General features: G+C 42.0%; 1 protein-coding gene across 1 annotated transcript in view; it reads left to right on the top strand.

Annotated features, from left to right (window-relative positions):
- The first annotated feature begins 2,269 nt into the window (after window positions 1-2,269).
- Window positions 2,270-15,660, top strand: part of LOC139022635 (zinc finger protein ZFP2-like) — a 28,754-nt gene continuing 15,363 nt past the window's right edge. The window contains exon 1 of the mRNA XM_070442668.1: window positions 2,270-2,882. Coding sequence (XP_070298769.1) covers window positions 2,498-2,882 — 385 coding nt within the window. The 5' untranslated portion in view covers window positions 2,270-2,497. The remainder of the gene's footprint in view (window positions 2,883-15,660) is intronic.

Below are 15,660 nucleotides of genomic sequence, written 5' to 3'. Positions count from 1 at the left end.
CTCTCCACTGGCTTCCAGTTGAAGCTCGCATCCGTTACAAGACCATGGTGGCTTGCCTACGGAGCTGTGAGGGGAACGGCACCTCCGTACCTTCAGGCTCTGATCAGGCCCTACACCCAAACAAGGGCACTGCGTTCATCCACCTCTGGCCTGCTCGCCCTCTACCTCTGAGGAAGTACAGTTCCCGCTCAGCCAGTCAAAACTGTTCGCTGCTCTGGCACCCCAATGGTGGAACAAACTCCCTCACGACGCCAGGGGCAGCGGAGTCAATCACCACCTTCCGGAGACACCTGAAACCCCACCTCTTTAAGGAATACCTAGGATAGGATAAAGTAATCTTTCTAACCATCCCCCCCCCTTAAAAGAGTTAGATGCACTATTGTAAAGTGGTTGTTCCACTGGATATCATAAGGTGAATGCACCAATTTGTAAGTCGCTCTGGATAAGAGCGTCTGCTAAATGACTTAAATGTAAATGTAAATGTGTAGCTGGGACCCTTGGGATTGCAAACAGAGGAAGATCTTCAAAGGTAAGTGATTTATTTAATCGCTATCTGTGATTTTGTGACACCTGCGCTGGTTGAAAAAGTATTTGTTGTGTGGGGGCTTCAGATAATCGCATTGTATGCTTTCTCCGTTAAAGCCTTTTTGAAATCTGACAAAGCGGCTGATTAACAAGAAGTTAAGGTGGGTGTGTGTTCAGTGGATCTGGGCAGGTGTGATGTAGTTAATGTTTGCATGATGTTGTCGTTTGTATATGTATGTTTTGTATGTCTTATAAAATATTGAATGAAATATTTTTAAACTGCCATAAAAAAGCCAGACTGCGGATTGCAACTGCACATGGGGACAAAGATTGTACTTTTTGAGAAAAATGTCCTCTGGTCTGATTGAAACAAAATAAACTGTTTGGCCGTAATGACCATCGTTATGTGTGTGAGGAAAAAGGGTATGCTTGCAAGCTGAAGAACACCATCCCAACCGTGAAGTAGCATCATGTTGTGGGGGTGCTTTGCTGCAGGAGGGACTGGTGCACTTAACAAAATAGAGCATCATGAGGCAGGAAAATTATTTGGATATATTGAAGCAACAAGTCAGGGAAGTTAAAGCTTGGTCGCAAATGGTCTTTCAAATGGACAATGACCCCAAGCATACTTCCAAAGTTGTGGCAAATGGCTTAGGACAACAAAGTCAAGGTATTGGAGTGGCCATCACAAATCTCTGACCTCAATCCTATAGAAAATGTGTGGGCAGAACTAAAAAAGCGTGTCGCAGACAGGAGGCCTACAAACCTGACTCAGTTACACCAGTTCTGTCAGGAGGAATGGGCCAAAATTCACCCAACTTATTGTGAAGAAGCTTGTGGAAGGTTAACCGAAATGTTTGACCCAAGTTAACATTTTTAAAGACAATGCTACCAAATACTGAGGTGTTGTAAACTTCTGACCCAATGGGAATGTGATGAAAGAAATAAAAGCTGAAATAAATAATTTCTCCTATTATTATTCTGACATTTCACATTCTTAAAATAAAGGTTGATCCTAACTGACCTGAGACAGGGAATTTTTACTTGGATTAAATGTCAGGAATTGTGAAAAACTGAGTTTTAAATGATTTGACAAGGTGTATGTAAACTTCCGACTTCATCTGTACCTCATCCCCATATTGTTATTATTGTTTTGCTCCTTTGCACCCCAGTATCTCTACTTGCACATTCATCTTCTGCACATCTATCACTCCAGTGTTTACTTGCTAAATTGGAATTACCTCGTTCGTCACTACGGCCTATTTATTGCCCTACCTCCCTAATCTTACCTCATTTGCACACACTGTATATAGACTTTTCTATTGTGTTATTGACTGTACGTTTGTTTATTCAATGTGTAACTCTGTGTTGTTGTTTGTGTCGCACTGCTTTGCTTTATCTTGACCAGGTCGCAGTTGTAAATGAGAACTTGTTCTCAACTAGCCTACCTGGTTAAATAAAGGTGAAATAAAAAATAAATAAAAATATGTGATAATTCAAAAACATGACTGGTTGTGCTTAAAGGTTACCAGATCTTCAATACAACTAGGTTTCTAAGTCTTTAACCACACTGTGTTGTTGCACTGGTGACTAAAAACTTGTGCTTCAAACACTTCAACTTGTCTGAAAATAAAATATACATTTTACTCAACTGCGTTACCCACTCCAGTCAGCAGATGGGGATGTTCAACTTTAAGGCAATGATGCTAGTGTGACGTATATTCTAGTGGACGGAACGCTTCTTTCAACAGCAGAAACAGTTAGTTAGCCACTTCGGTAGCTTGGTAGACAAAATAGTCGAACCAATAAATCTCTTTAGACGCTTTCGTGTATATTAGCCACTGTGTTTTAAACCCACTTCTGTCGTCTAGTTAGTTATCCGATTTAATTTCATATTTACGGTGTTGTTGTTATTATTCAGCTTGCGGGCTGGTTAAGTTAGCATTAGCCTAGCTAGCTAACATCCCCGACCATGAGTTCACTAAGCTACTCTCCTCCTGCTAAAGAAGATGCGGTCTGCTGGACGGAGAAAGAAGCTCCCGTGAAAGAGGAGGAGGTAGAGGAGGCTGTTACAATACAAAAACAAGTAGAGGGTGAGGCTGTTACTGTGAAAGAAGAAGAGAAAGACGCCTTCAGAGTGAAGGAGGAGGATGTTACTGTAAAAGAAGAGGTTGCAGTTTTTGGAGTGAAAGAGGAGGAGGGGGAGATGACTGTCACATTGAAAAAGGAGGAGGAAGAAGAGGAGGAAACTGGATATCTGGGCCCGGTTTCCCAAACGCAATTTAAGGCATCCAATGCTTCCAACGATGAACTTAGCCATAAGGTGGTTTTGAGAAACCGGGCCCTGATTAACACTAGTAAGTACTGTCTTAAATACAGAGGCACAAACTCTGCAGTTGTTGAACTGATGTGTGGTGTTAAAGGGGAAATCTGCAATTGCAACATCCATTTTTGGACATTTAAATTATTTATTTATAGCCATTGATTCTTGAAGAATATAACACATGCCTCATGAGCTTAGTTCAACTGTTGTACCCCATCAGAACCCCAAATAAGCTTTTTTTACTCTAATGTTTAGAAACAATGTAAATCAACACTGTATAGCCTCAAACATGGTTAAAACTATAATGTTGATATCATGGATGGTCAGTCCTTGCATCCATAGGTCTGTCTATGAATTAGAGACTAGTTACATTTCTCCAGCCCAATTCGTCATCATAAAGGGACAACCTAGGATTTAAACAGAAACAAAATGGCTGTCCAGAGACTTGGTTTTGTAAACAGCTGAGGGATGGGGACTGGAGAAATGTAACCACTCTCAAATTCATAGAGAAAGCTATTGTAGCAACCGTAACCCAACACCTAGCGACCTCGTCAAGAAGTTCAGACATCTTGGCGTAACAGTTATAAGGTGTTGGCTTGACAGTCGCTGGACCCAGGTTTGAGTTTAGCTCAGGTCTACCCCCTGAATTCACTACACTATGAATACAAGGACTGGCCATCATAAAAACATTGCAAATAAATATCCTATAAATCACACGGCCTGTCTACAACGAACTTGAAACATTGTATAAAATATTCTGGGCTCTCAGTTTCCCGCACCAGTGAGTTCGGGACAGACACAGCTGTAGGCTATTTGTGAAAGGGATAAGAAGTAATCAGGTATTTTGACATTTCCACTGGATCAGGGCATTATATTTTTCCCTTTCGTGCCGAGTGGTTATCGAAAGTGCGAGAGCTGGAAATGTTTTTCTAATACTTTAAGGAACTATTCTCATTTGCAATTGATTTTGATTAGACTTTGTTTACTTGCTGTTTGAGGTGAAGAGAAATTATTTGAGAAGCTCCACAACTCATTATGACTGCAATCCCCTTAACGGGATGAGATGACAACAGCCAATGAAAGTGCAGGGCGCCAAATTCAAACAACAGAAATCTCATAATTAGAATTCCTCAAACATACATGTATCTTATACCATTTTAAAGGTAATCTTGTTGTTAATCCCACCAAAGTGTCCGATTTCAAATAGGCTTTACAGCGAAAGCACCACAAGCAATTATGATAGGTCACCGCAAAATCACAGAAAAGCACAGCCATTTTCCCAGCCAAAGACAGGAGTCACAAAAAGCAGAAATAGAGATCAAATGAATCACTAACCTTTGATGATCTTCATCAGATGACACTCATAGGACCTCATGTTACACAATACATATATGTTTTGTTCGATAAAGTTAATATTTATATCCAAAAACTCAGTTTACATTGGCGCCATGTTCAGAAATGCCTCCAAAATATCCGGGAAATTGCAGAGCCACATCAAATAACAGAAATACTCACATTAAACTTTGATGAAAGATACATGTTTTACATAGAATTAAAGATACACTTGTTCTTAATGCAACGCTGTGTCAGATTTCAAAAAGCTTTACGGCAAAAGCACAATAAATCAATCATCTGAGAACAGCATTCAGCCACAAAAGGAAGCCATACAGTTACCCGCCAAATTGTGCAGTCAACAAAACTCATAAATAGCATTAAAATCTTCACTTACCTTTGCTGATCTTCGTCGGAATGCACTCCAGGACTCCCACAAGAAATGTTTGTTTTGTAATGTTTGTTTTGTTTGGTAATGCCATCATTTATGTCCAAATAGCTATTTTGTTAGTCAGGAAGCGCGTTCACTAAAGCAGACGGAATGTCAAAAAGTTCCGTAACAGTAGTAGAACATGTCAAACGATGTATTGAATCAATTTTTAAGATGTTTTTAACATAAATCTTCAATAACGTTCCAACCGGAGAATTCCATTGTCTTCAGAAGTGCGATGGAACAGAGCTCCCTCTCATGTGAACGCGCATGGTCAGAGCATGGTCAGCTCATGATAGACCTACTCATTCCTGTCTCCTTCGGCCCCACAGTAGAAGCATCAGACAAGGTTCTACAGACTGTTGACATCTAGTGAAAGCCATAGGAAGTGCAAACTGACCCATATCCCATTGTGTATTCGATAGGGGATGAGTTGAAAACCTACAACCCTCAGATTTCCCACTTCCTGGTTGGATTTTCTTCTCAGGTTTTTGCCTGCCATATGAGTTCTGTTATACTCACAGACATCATTCAAACAGTTTTAGAAACTTCAGAGTGTTTTCTATCCAATACTAATAATAATATGCATATATTAGCAACTGGGACTGAGGAGCAGGCAGTTTACTCTGGGCACCTCTGGGCACCTTTTCATCCAAGCTACTCAATACTGCCCCTGCAGCCATAAGAAGTTTTAACACATTCCGTCAACCTTGATGTCCTTGCCGCGTCTGAATCCTGGCTTTGGAAGGCCACCAAAAATTCTGAAATTTCCATCCCCAACTACAACATTTTCCGTCAAGATAGAACTGCCAAATGGGGAGGAGTTGCAATCTACTGCAGAGATTGCTTGCAAAGTTCTGTCATACTTTCCAGGTCCATGCCCAAACAATTCGAGCTTCTAATTTTTCTCTCCAGAAATAAGTCTCTCACTGTTGCCGCCTGTTATAGACCCCCCTCAGCTCCCAGCTGTGCCCTGGACACCATATGTGAATCGATTGCCCCCCATCTATATTCAGAGTTCGTTCTGTTAGGCGACCTAAACTGGGATATGCTTAACACCCCGGCCATCCTACAATCCAAGCTAGATGCCCTCAATCTCACACAAATGATCAAGGAACCCACCAGGTACAACCCTAAATCCGTAAACATGGGCACCCTCATAGATATTATCCTGACCAACTTGCCCTCCAAATACACCTCTGCTGTTTTCAATCAGGATCTCAGCGATCACTGCCTCATTGCCTGCATCCGTTATGGGTTCTCGGTCAAACGACCACCCCTCATCACTGTCAAACGCTCCTTAAAACATTTCTGCGAGCAAGCCTTTCTAATTGACCTGGCCCGGGTATCCTGGAAGGATATTGACCTCATCCCATCAGTAGAGGATGCTTGGTTGTTCTTTAAAAGTAATTTCCTCACCATCTTAAATAAGCATGCCCCTTTCAAAAAATGTATAACTAAGAACAGATTGGTGCACTCCAGACCTGACTGCCCTTGACCAGCACAAAAACATCCTGTGGCGTACTGCACTAGCATCGAATAGTCCCAGCGATATGCTATTTTTCAGAGAAGTCGGAAACCAATACACACAGTCAGTTAGGAAAGCAAAGGCTAGCTTTTTCAAACGAAATTTGTATCCTGTAGCTCTAACTCCAAAACATTTTGGGACACTGTAAAGTCCATGGAGAATAAGAGCACCTCCTCCCAGCTGCCCACTGCACTGAGGCTAGGAAACACTGTCACCACTGATAAATCCACGATAATCGAGAATTTCAATAAGCTTTTCTCTACGGCTGGCCATGCTTTCCTTCTGGCTACCCCAACCCTGGCCAACAGCTCCGCACCCCCCGCACTTGCCCAAGCCTCCCCAGCTTCTCTTTCACCCAAATCCAGATAGCTGATGTTCTGAAAGAGCTGCAAAACCTGGACCTGTACAAATCAGCTGGGCTAAACAATCTGGACCCTCTCTTTCTAAAATTATCCGCGGCCATTGTTGCAACCCCTATTACTAGTCTGTTCAACCTCTCTTTCGTATCATCCGGGATTCCTAAAGATTGGAAAGCTTCCGCGGTCATCCCCCTCTTCAAAGAGGGTGACACTCTAGACCTTACTGTCTAGAAAGCCAGAAATCTTGCTTGTTTGTAGGTGACCAAATACTTATTTTCCACCATAATTTGCAAATAAATTCATTAAAAATCCTACAATGTGATTTTCTGGAATTTTGTCTGTCATAGTTGAAGTGTACCTATGATGAAAACTACAGGCCTCTCTCATCTTTTTAAGTGGGAGAACTTGCACAATATGTGGCTGACTAAATACTTTTTTGCCCCACTGTATATCTCCCTCACTAACTTTAAGCATCAGCTATCTGAGCAGCTTACCAATCGCTGCAGCTGTACACAGCCACTCTGTAAATAGCCCATCCAACTACCTACCTCATCCCCATGTTTTTATTTACTTTTTTGCTCTTTTGCACACCAGTATTTCTACTTGCACATCATCATCTGCACATCTATCACTCCAGTGTTAATTTGCTAAATTGTAATTACTTTGCTACTATGGCCTGTTTATTGCCTTACCTCACTCCATTTGCACACACTGTATATAGATTTTTCTATTGTGTTATTGACTGTACTTTTGTTTATCCCACGTGTAACTCTGTTGTTTTTTTTAACGCGGTTTTCAAAAAATTACACATAATTCTTAATACTGTAGCAAACATTATATTAAACAGGACATTCAAACGAGCCTTACAATTATAATCCAAAGTAGTGTGAAATGTACTCATAAGCACCCTGGAAATGGAGGTTACTCCCCTGAGTTTTCCCCCATTCACATTCAGAATACATTGTGAAAAACTTAAATCTTTGCTCACCATTTCAGATATACTACATCCATAACTATCAGTTTCCTCGTTAGCAGGGAGGAGTTTCTGCAATCAAATTGCATGTGTATCGCCCTCGTGCCGCAATTTTAGCAAACACAGAAAGGGGCCTATATTGGAGTCTGGCACACTGCTTAGAGTTTCAACAACATGAATAGCTTATTTATAGCATACAATCATCGATGTCACTACTAATGTGAAAACAAGATAAAATATGACTATTCTTGCTCATTTTAAGACAATTGTCAAATAATTTGAACATTCATTACAGATGTCAATTGTTGTACAACATCATGGCTACGCTGTTGGCATCACATTTTACTGTGGACTTCCGCTGTTGTGGGCTGTTAACCATCTGTCTGACTTTGTTGTTCACACAGGAGAGAGAAGTGACTATCGTGGGTCCTCTGGGGAGCCTCAACAACATCATGATGCTGACGAGACAGAGAAGAGTCTCTCCACATCAGGACACCTCAAACACCTGCAGAGATCCACAGGGAAGAAATCTATTTGCTGCTCTGACTGTGGGAAAGGTTGCAAATCTTCATCAGAACTTAAAATACACAGAGAGTACACACAGGAGAGAAACCATACTGCTGCTCTGACTGCGGGAAACGTTTCTCAAAATCAAATACACTAAAAGTACACCTGAGAATTCACACTGGAGAGAAATCTTTCAGTTGTAATCAATGTGGGAAGAGTTTTACTTAGTCAGGCAGCCTTGTATCACACCAGAGAACACACACAAGAGAGAAATCTCATAGCTGTGATCAATGTGGGAAGTTTTACTACATGGAGCTATCTGAATATACACCAGAGAACACACACAAGAGAGAAATCTTATAGCTGTAATCAATGTGTGAAGAGTTTTACTCACTTAGGCAGCCTGGTATCACACCAGAGAACCCACACAGGAGAGAAACCTTATAGCTGTGATCAATGTGACAAGAGCTACTCTGATAAAAGATCGCTGATCAAACATCAGAAAATACATACATGAAGGAGTTGTTTCATGATATCAATGAATTAATGTCATAATGTAGAATGTTTTAACATTGTAGTAGGAGTATTTTAATGATGTCACAATGTGGAACCCTAATTGTTTGACCCCTTTTGTATTGATTTCAGCGTGATATGGATATGAGCTTCATCAGTAGAAACATCTTTGTACTTTGCTCCGTTCATCTTTCCCTCAATCTTGACTGGTCTGCCTGTCCCTGCCACTGAAAAACATCCCCACAGCATGATGCTGCCACCACCGTGCTTCACCGTAGGGATGGTGCCTGGTTTCCTCCAGATGTGATGCTTGGCATTCAAACCAATGAGTTCAATCTTGGTTTCATCAGACCAGAGAATCTTGTTTCTCATGGTCTGAGAGTCCTTTAGGTGCCTTTTGGCAAACTCCAAGTGGGCTGTCATGTTCCTTTTCCTGAGGAGTGACTTCCGTCTGGCCACTCTATCATAAAGGCCTGATTGGTGGAGTGCTGTATAGATGGTTGTCCTTCTGGAAGGTTCTCCCATCTCCACAGAGGAACTCTGGAGCTCTGTCATCATGACCAGCAGGTTCTTGGTCACATCCTTGAACAAGGCCCTTCTCCCCTGATTGCTATGTTTGAAGACTCTTGGTGGTTCCAAACGTCTTCTATTTAAGAATGATGGAGGCCACTGTGTTCTTGGGGATCTTCAATACTGCAGACTTTTTTTGGTACCCTTCCCCAGATCTATGACTCGACACAATCCTGCCTCGGAGCTCTACGGACAATTCCTTCGACCTCATGGCTTGGTTTTTGTTCTGACATGCACTGTCAACTGTGGGACCTTATCATGTCCAAATCATGTCCAATCAATTGAATTTACCGCAGGTGACTCCAATCAAGTTGTAGAAACATCTCAAGGATGATCAATGGAAACAGGATACACCTGAGCTCAATTTTGAGTCTCATAGCAAACGGTCTGAATACTTATGTAAATAAGGTATTTCTGTATTTCGCTTTGTCATTATGGGGTATTGTGTGTAGATTGATGAGGAAAATATTATTTAATACATTTTAGAATAAGGCTGTAACATATCAAAATGTGGAAAAAGTCAAGGGGTCTGAATACTTTCTAAATGCTCTGAATATGCTATTGGTTTACTGTTAGAATAAGTTGTATGACTACACCAATACTGTTAAAACAACGATGCAGAGACATAGAAAATGCATGGCCAACCTTGCTGCTAGAGATCTAGCTACTGGGTGTGCAGGTTTCTGTTCTAGCCCTGCACTAGCACCTGACATTGTGCTGATTATTTGGATTAGACACTATTCACCTATTCAATCATGTCTTGTTTTGGAGTCAGAGGGATGTCTAAATCCACTGCCCATTTCCACAGGTGTTCTTTATGATAGGAAATAAAGGGCTGATTCACAGAATGAACTAGTGTCTTTATGGGTCATTGAACATTTCCTGTTTGTCTGTTTTATTTGGTTGTTACTCTAATTTAGTCTGATGATATTGATGCACAATCACTGTCTGGCTGACAGTCTGTGAACTGAGTCATTCTAATACCCACAGAATGAATGTTGTGGGTATTCAATTCTGCTACATTTAAAAAATATTTGATTAATTTAAGCTTTAATTAACTAGGCAAGACAGTTAAGAACAAATTCTAGTTTACAATGACGGCCTACTGGGGAACAGTGGGTTAACTGCCTTGTTCAGGGGGCAGAATGACAGATTTTTACCATGTCAGCCTGGGATTCGATCCACCAATCTTTTGGTTTCTGGCCCAATGCTCTAACCACTAGGCTACCTGCCGGCCCATAGGCATGTCCAATGCAGACATGATGGATTAGTATTGGCTTATAATATAGACTCATAATGAGGCTAACCATGTCGAAGTAGGCCAGATTAGACTCATAATGAGGCTAGCCATGTTAAAGGAGACCAGATTAGACTCATGATCAGTGGGGGAAAAGTACCCAATTGTCATACTTGAGTAAAAGTATAGATACCTTAATAGAAAGTTACCCAGTAAAATACTACTTGAGTAAAAGTCAAAAGGTATTTGGTTTTAAATACACTTAAGTATTAAAGTAAAAGTATGAATCATTTAAAATTCCTTATATTAAGCAAACCAGACGGCACCATTTTCTTGTTTTTTAATTTACGGATAGCCAGGCGCACACTCCAACATTCAGACATCATTTACAAACGAAGCATTTGTGTTTAGTGAGTCCGTCAGATCAGAGGCAGTAGGGATGACCAGGGATGTTCTCTGTTTAGTGAGTCCTCCAGATCAGAGGCAGTAGGGACGACCAGGGATGTTCTCTTGAAGTGCTGAATTGGACCATTTTCCTGTCCTTCTAAGCATTCAAATAGTAACGAGTACTTTTGGGTGTCAGGGGAAATGTATTGATTAAAAAGTATATTATTTTCTTTTAGGAATGTAGTGAAGTAAAAGTTGTCAAAAATAAAAAATAGTAAAATAAAGTACAGATACCCCAAAACAACTACTTTAGTAGTACTTTAAAGTACTTTTACTCAAGTACTTTACACCACTGTGTTACAGCTGCTCTCTCCTCCTCAATGTCATGTACTAGACCAGGTACTGTGTTACAGCTGCTCTCTCCTCAATGTCATGAACTAGACCAGGTACTGTGTTACAGCTGCTCTCTCCTCAATGTCATGTACTAGACCAGGTACTGTGTTACAGCTGCTCTCTCCCCAATGTCATGAACTAGACCAGGTACTACTGTTACAGCTGCTCTCTCCTCCTCAATGGCATGTACTAGGTCCCAAACCCTCTCCTCCACGGTTTCCCCAACCTAAACTCACTAAGATGAGGTCCAAAGCCCTCTCCTCACGGTGTCCCCACCTAAACTCACTGAGATGAGGTCCAAAGCCCTCTCCTCCACGGTTTCCCCAACCTAATTCCTGAGATGAGGTCCAAAGCCTCTCCCTCCACAGTTTCCCTAACCTAAACCCATTGAGATGAGGTCCAAAGCCTCTCCTCCACGTGTCCCCAACCTAAACTCACTGAGATGAGGTCCAAAGCCCTCTCCTCCACGGTTCCCCAACCTAAACTCACTGAGATGAGGTCCAAAGCCCTCTCCTCCACGGTTTCCCCAACCTAAATTCCTGAGATGAGGTCAAAGCCTCTCCTCCACGGTGTCCCCAATCTAAACTCACTGAGATGAGGTCCAAGCCCTCTCCTCCGTGGTTTCCTAACCTAAACTCACTGAGATGAGGTCCAAAGCCTCTCTCCACGGTTTTCCCAACTAAACTCACTAGATGAGGTCAAAGCCACTCCTCCGGTTTCCCAACCTAAATTCCCTGAGATGAGGTCCAAAGCCCTCTCCTCCACGTGTTTTCACCAATCTAAACTCACTGAGATGAGGTTCCAAAGCCCTCTCCTCCGTGGTTTCCCCAACCTAAACTCATGATGAGGTGAGGTCCAAAGAGGTGACGTCTAATAGAGGTGGTTTGGTTAACCACATGAGTAAACCTTGCCTGAAGACTTGTTTGGTTCCCAAGCACTTTAATTTGGCGTCCATGTTTCATGGAAAGAGACAGCAACGTTTAGCCCAGAGTGTACCAGTTGGACATTGGGTTTGATTCAGTCCCTGTCAGTGTACCAGGTGGACATTGGGTTTGATTCAGACCCTGTCAGTGTGCCAGGTGGACATTGGGTTTGATTCAGACCCTGTCAGTGTGCCAGGTGGACATTGGGTTTGATTCAGACCCTGCCAGTGTGCCAGGTGGACATTGGGTTTGATTCAAACCCTGCCAGTGTGCCAGGTGGACATTGGGTTTGATTCAGACCCTGCCAGTGTGCCAGGTGGACATTGGGTTTGATTCAGACCCTGACAGTGTGCCAGGTGGACATTGGGTTTGATTCAGACCCTGTCAGTGTGCCATGTGGACATTCCCTGCCAGTGTGCCAGGTGGTCCTTGGGTTTGTTTCAGACCCTGTCAGTGTTTCAGGTGAACATTATGTTTGATTCAGACCCTGCCAGCATGGCCAGAAATGTATTCCAAGGTCAGTAACTTATAACCACAGAACCACCACAGACCTTTCATGAGTGACTAAAAACACATAAGTATTAGATTTACTGCCATGGTCTAGTATGTCACCGCCTCAGACACCATTCACAATGTTGGCTGAGGTACGAGTAAAACATGACATATTATTTCCTAACCATTCACAATGCTGGCTGAGGTACGAGTAAAACATTACATATTATTTCCTAACCATTCGCAATGCTGGCTGAGGTACGAGTAAAACATGACATATTATTTCCTAACCATTCACAATGCTGGCTGAGATACGAGTAAAACATTACATATTATTTCCTAACCATTCACAATGCTGGCTGAGGTACCAGTAAAACATTACATATTATTTCCTAACCATTCACAATGCTGGCTGAGGTACGAGTAAAACATGACATATTATTTCCTCAAATTAAAAACATCTCCACTCCTTAATCAACTAGTCTCTCACTGTTTAACCAGAATAACATGAGTTGTGCCCTTCAAACTGGTAGACTGTTAGTCCATAATCATATTCAGCTACTTAGATGTCATGTATTGTCATGCAGGGTCGAAAATCTGATATCAACTTTGGAGGGGACAATTACATGACATTTTCTCAAGAGCAATTCCTGAGGGGGACACCAAAAGTAGTGCTGTAACACATAGCCTACGTTGTAATATGTTAAATGTATATTGAGGAACCATAATCACTACTACTGGATAATTGATAGGTACAGTAGTTAACTGAAGGGTTGTCCCAACTTGTTCAAATGTTTAAATCATTATAATACTACTACTAATAATAGTTATAGCAGTGTTCCATATCAGTCCAGTATGTATGCAGGTATTTGTACTTAAAACCAGCAATACCAAGAAAGGCCAGTAGGTGGCAATGGTACTGTACACTGTATGGGTGCAGTTTTCGTAAATACAATGAACATGGTGTGATCTCCTCTAAAATAATCTCCATTGAGAACCATCACAAAGTTGGTCTCCACTGGCCTGAGTCTACTACAATAGTTTTACAAGAACAAAAAGATACAAATAAGTACAGTTCTAAAAGCAAAATAACTACTTCAATGAATAACCCAAATAAATCAACCAAAATATCCTTCAGTCAGTGTCTCACCCAAGTTGGGTCCCTCAAAAACCTCCTTTTTTTCCAAACCAGCAGTATGGACAAGTATGTCACACAAAGTATGCAATTTTAAATAAAATAACATTAAATAAATAATTAGTAAGTGTACTGGTCTGTACTAAAAACTACTAAACAAAAGAACAAATATCATACTATAACACCAGGGGTTCTCAAACAGAGGCCATGGACCCCTAGGGGTCCCTAGTGTAATTGAAAGGGGTCGTGAAATAAAAAAGTGTAATGAACGTATTCAGTACCACAAGGTTTCCAGTAACTTTACATATAATATAGAGGGGTGGAGGTCCGTGAGGACCCTCAAAACCTTGCCTCATCAAATATGCAGGGTTCCAGTACCACAAAAAAGGTTGAGAACACTGTCATACACACTACTAGAAGCAAAAGAACTGAACATATGTTTTGTGGGTTTCGATGGATCCACACAAATTGCTTGGCAGATATTTTCCTCTTGAGACTGTTTCCAGCCTGTCCTTTATGTACATCTACAGACAACTACGAAACCGTTACAGTCTCTCTTGCCAATGCTAGCCCATAGCCAAGTCTTTTAACCTGCGGAGTGGCCTGAAACGCTTCTCAGCCTCAACATGAAGACACTGGACACAAACAAATTCTGATTAGCATCTCAACTTGTCAACACCCCCGCTACCCTCACTGGAAGCCTCCTGAGGACCTTCTGCTGCCTTCACTGCTGCTACGGGGTATTTGTTTGTGAAAAGGAGAGGGATCTGCACTGAAGAGAATCCTATGTTTCAGCTCTGGGGTACTGATCTGGAAGCCTGCATCCACATCCCCGTGAAGAAGCAGCTCTTTCCAACTTTTTGCAGGACGTTTAGACTGTCCTGCGTCAAAACGGTTGCCAAACCTGAACGTCTCACCCATCCAAACTTAAAAAAATTCTGCCCTTATGATCCACTGCTTTGCCAGTAATCGTCTTGAGTGGCGTCTCAATGGATTCAATAGAGTACATCAATGTTGTTGCTTTCGTCATATTCTCTTGCCCCTAAAGAGATGACCGCACACACTCGACTGCAGCCCTGCATACCAGAGACATAGTTCTGAGTTTTTCTCTGCAGTGAAATGTATTAGACATCAAGCTCTTCCAAAGAACAGCAGAGGCAATGTGGAGGCCACAACAAGTCTTGCCTTTGCTGAAAGTGCTATAAACAAGCCACTGGGCAGTCTGAAGCTGTCTTGGAGCATGTATTGCCCGATCTTCTCAGGCTGTTAGTACCCCCGCTCGTACTGGCTAGCTACAGGCTGCTAAAAGCAGTATTCGCCCACAGTCACCTTGTTGGACATAGGGGTTTCAGGGTGGTCAGATTCTTTGTACTTTGGACGTGACTTGATCTCAAACATGCTCTTGAAAACTTTCCTGACTGGCCATCAGAGGGACACCTACTGATGGATCCCAAGAAGGGAATCCGGGATCAGTGGGGAGGCCTTGAGCAGCCAGCCTGTGTAATAAGATTTAGCTGTATGCTCCAAAATGTCACATAGAGGGCTTAATGGCTTTGCTGTCCTCCTTCAACATTGCCTGTGCACCTGTGTAATTTTTCCGCACTGCCATGTTTGAAGGCACAATCGTAACTCTGGCACCACGTAAGCAGACTAATCGGGCAAATTGAGCTCAACAACACATCAGTTGCCCTTCCGCAATGCCCTCGCGCCTGTTGTCTCCGGACCCGCCTGTACAGCCGCAATAACCTCCTTGTGAGGACAAGGTCATGTGTCAACAACATAACGCAGACAGACACTCTCCCTGTATCAGACACCAGAGACATCTTTGTGAGTACCATCACAATTACTGAAAATTTTGTACAATCGGAAGAGACCTAATTCAGCTGCAATGGGCTTCGAATGACTGTATTGGCCATTGATGTTTCACGAATTTCATTCCGTGCTTTGGGCCTTTGTACATTGTGGTAGCGCTCTGTTAACACTTCAGTAAACATGGATCCTCCTCTTTCTGGTCCTAGAGTTTTCAAAGCTGG

The sequence above is a fragment of the Salvelinus sp. IW2-2015 genome, unplaced genomic scaffold (assembly GCF_002910315.2).
Source record: "Salvelinus sp. IW2-2015 unplaced genomic scaffold, ASM291031v2 Un_scaffold16442, whole genome shotgun sequence".
In the NCBI taxonomy this organism is placed as follows: Eukaryota; Metazoa; Chordata; class Actinopteri; order Salmoniformes; family Salmonidae; genus Salvelinus; species Salvelinus sp. IW2-2015.
The sequence above is the reverse complement of the archived record's forward strand: the minus strand, read 5'-3'. Positions and strand labels throughout refer to the sequence as shown.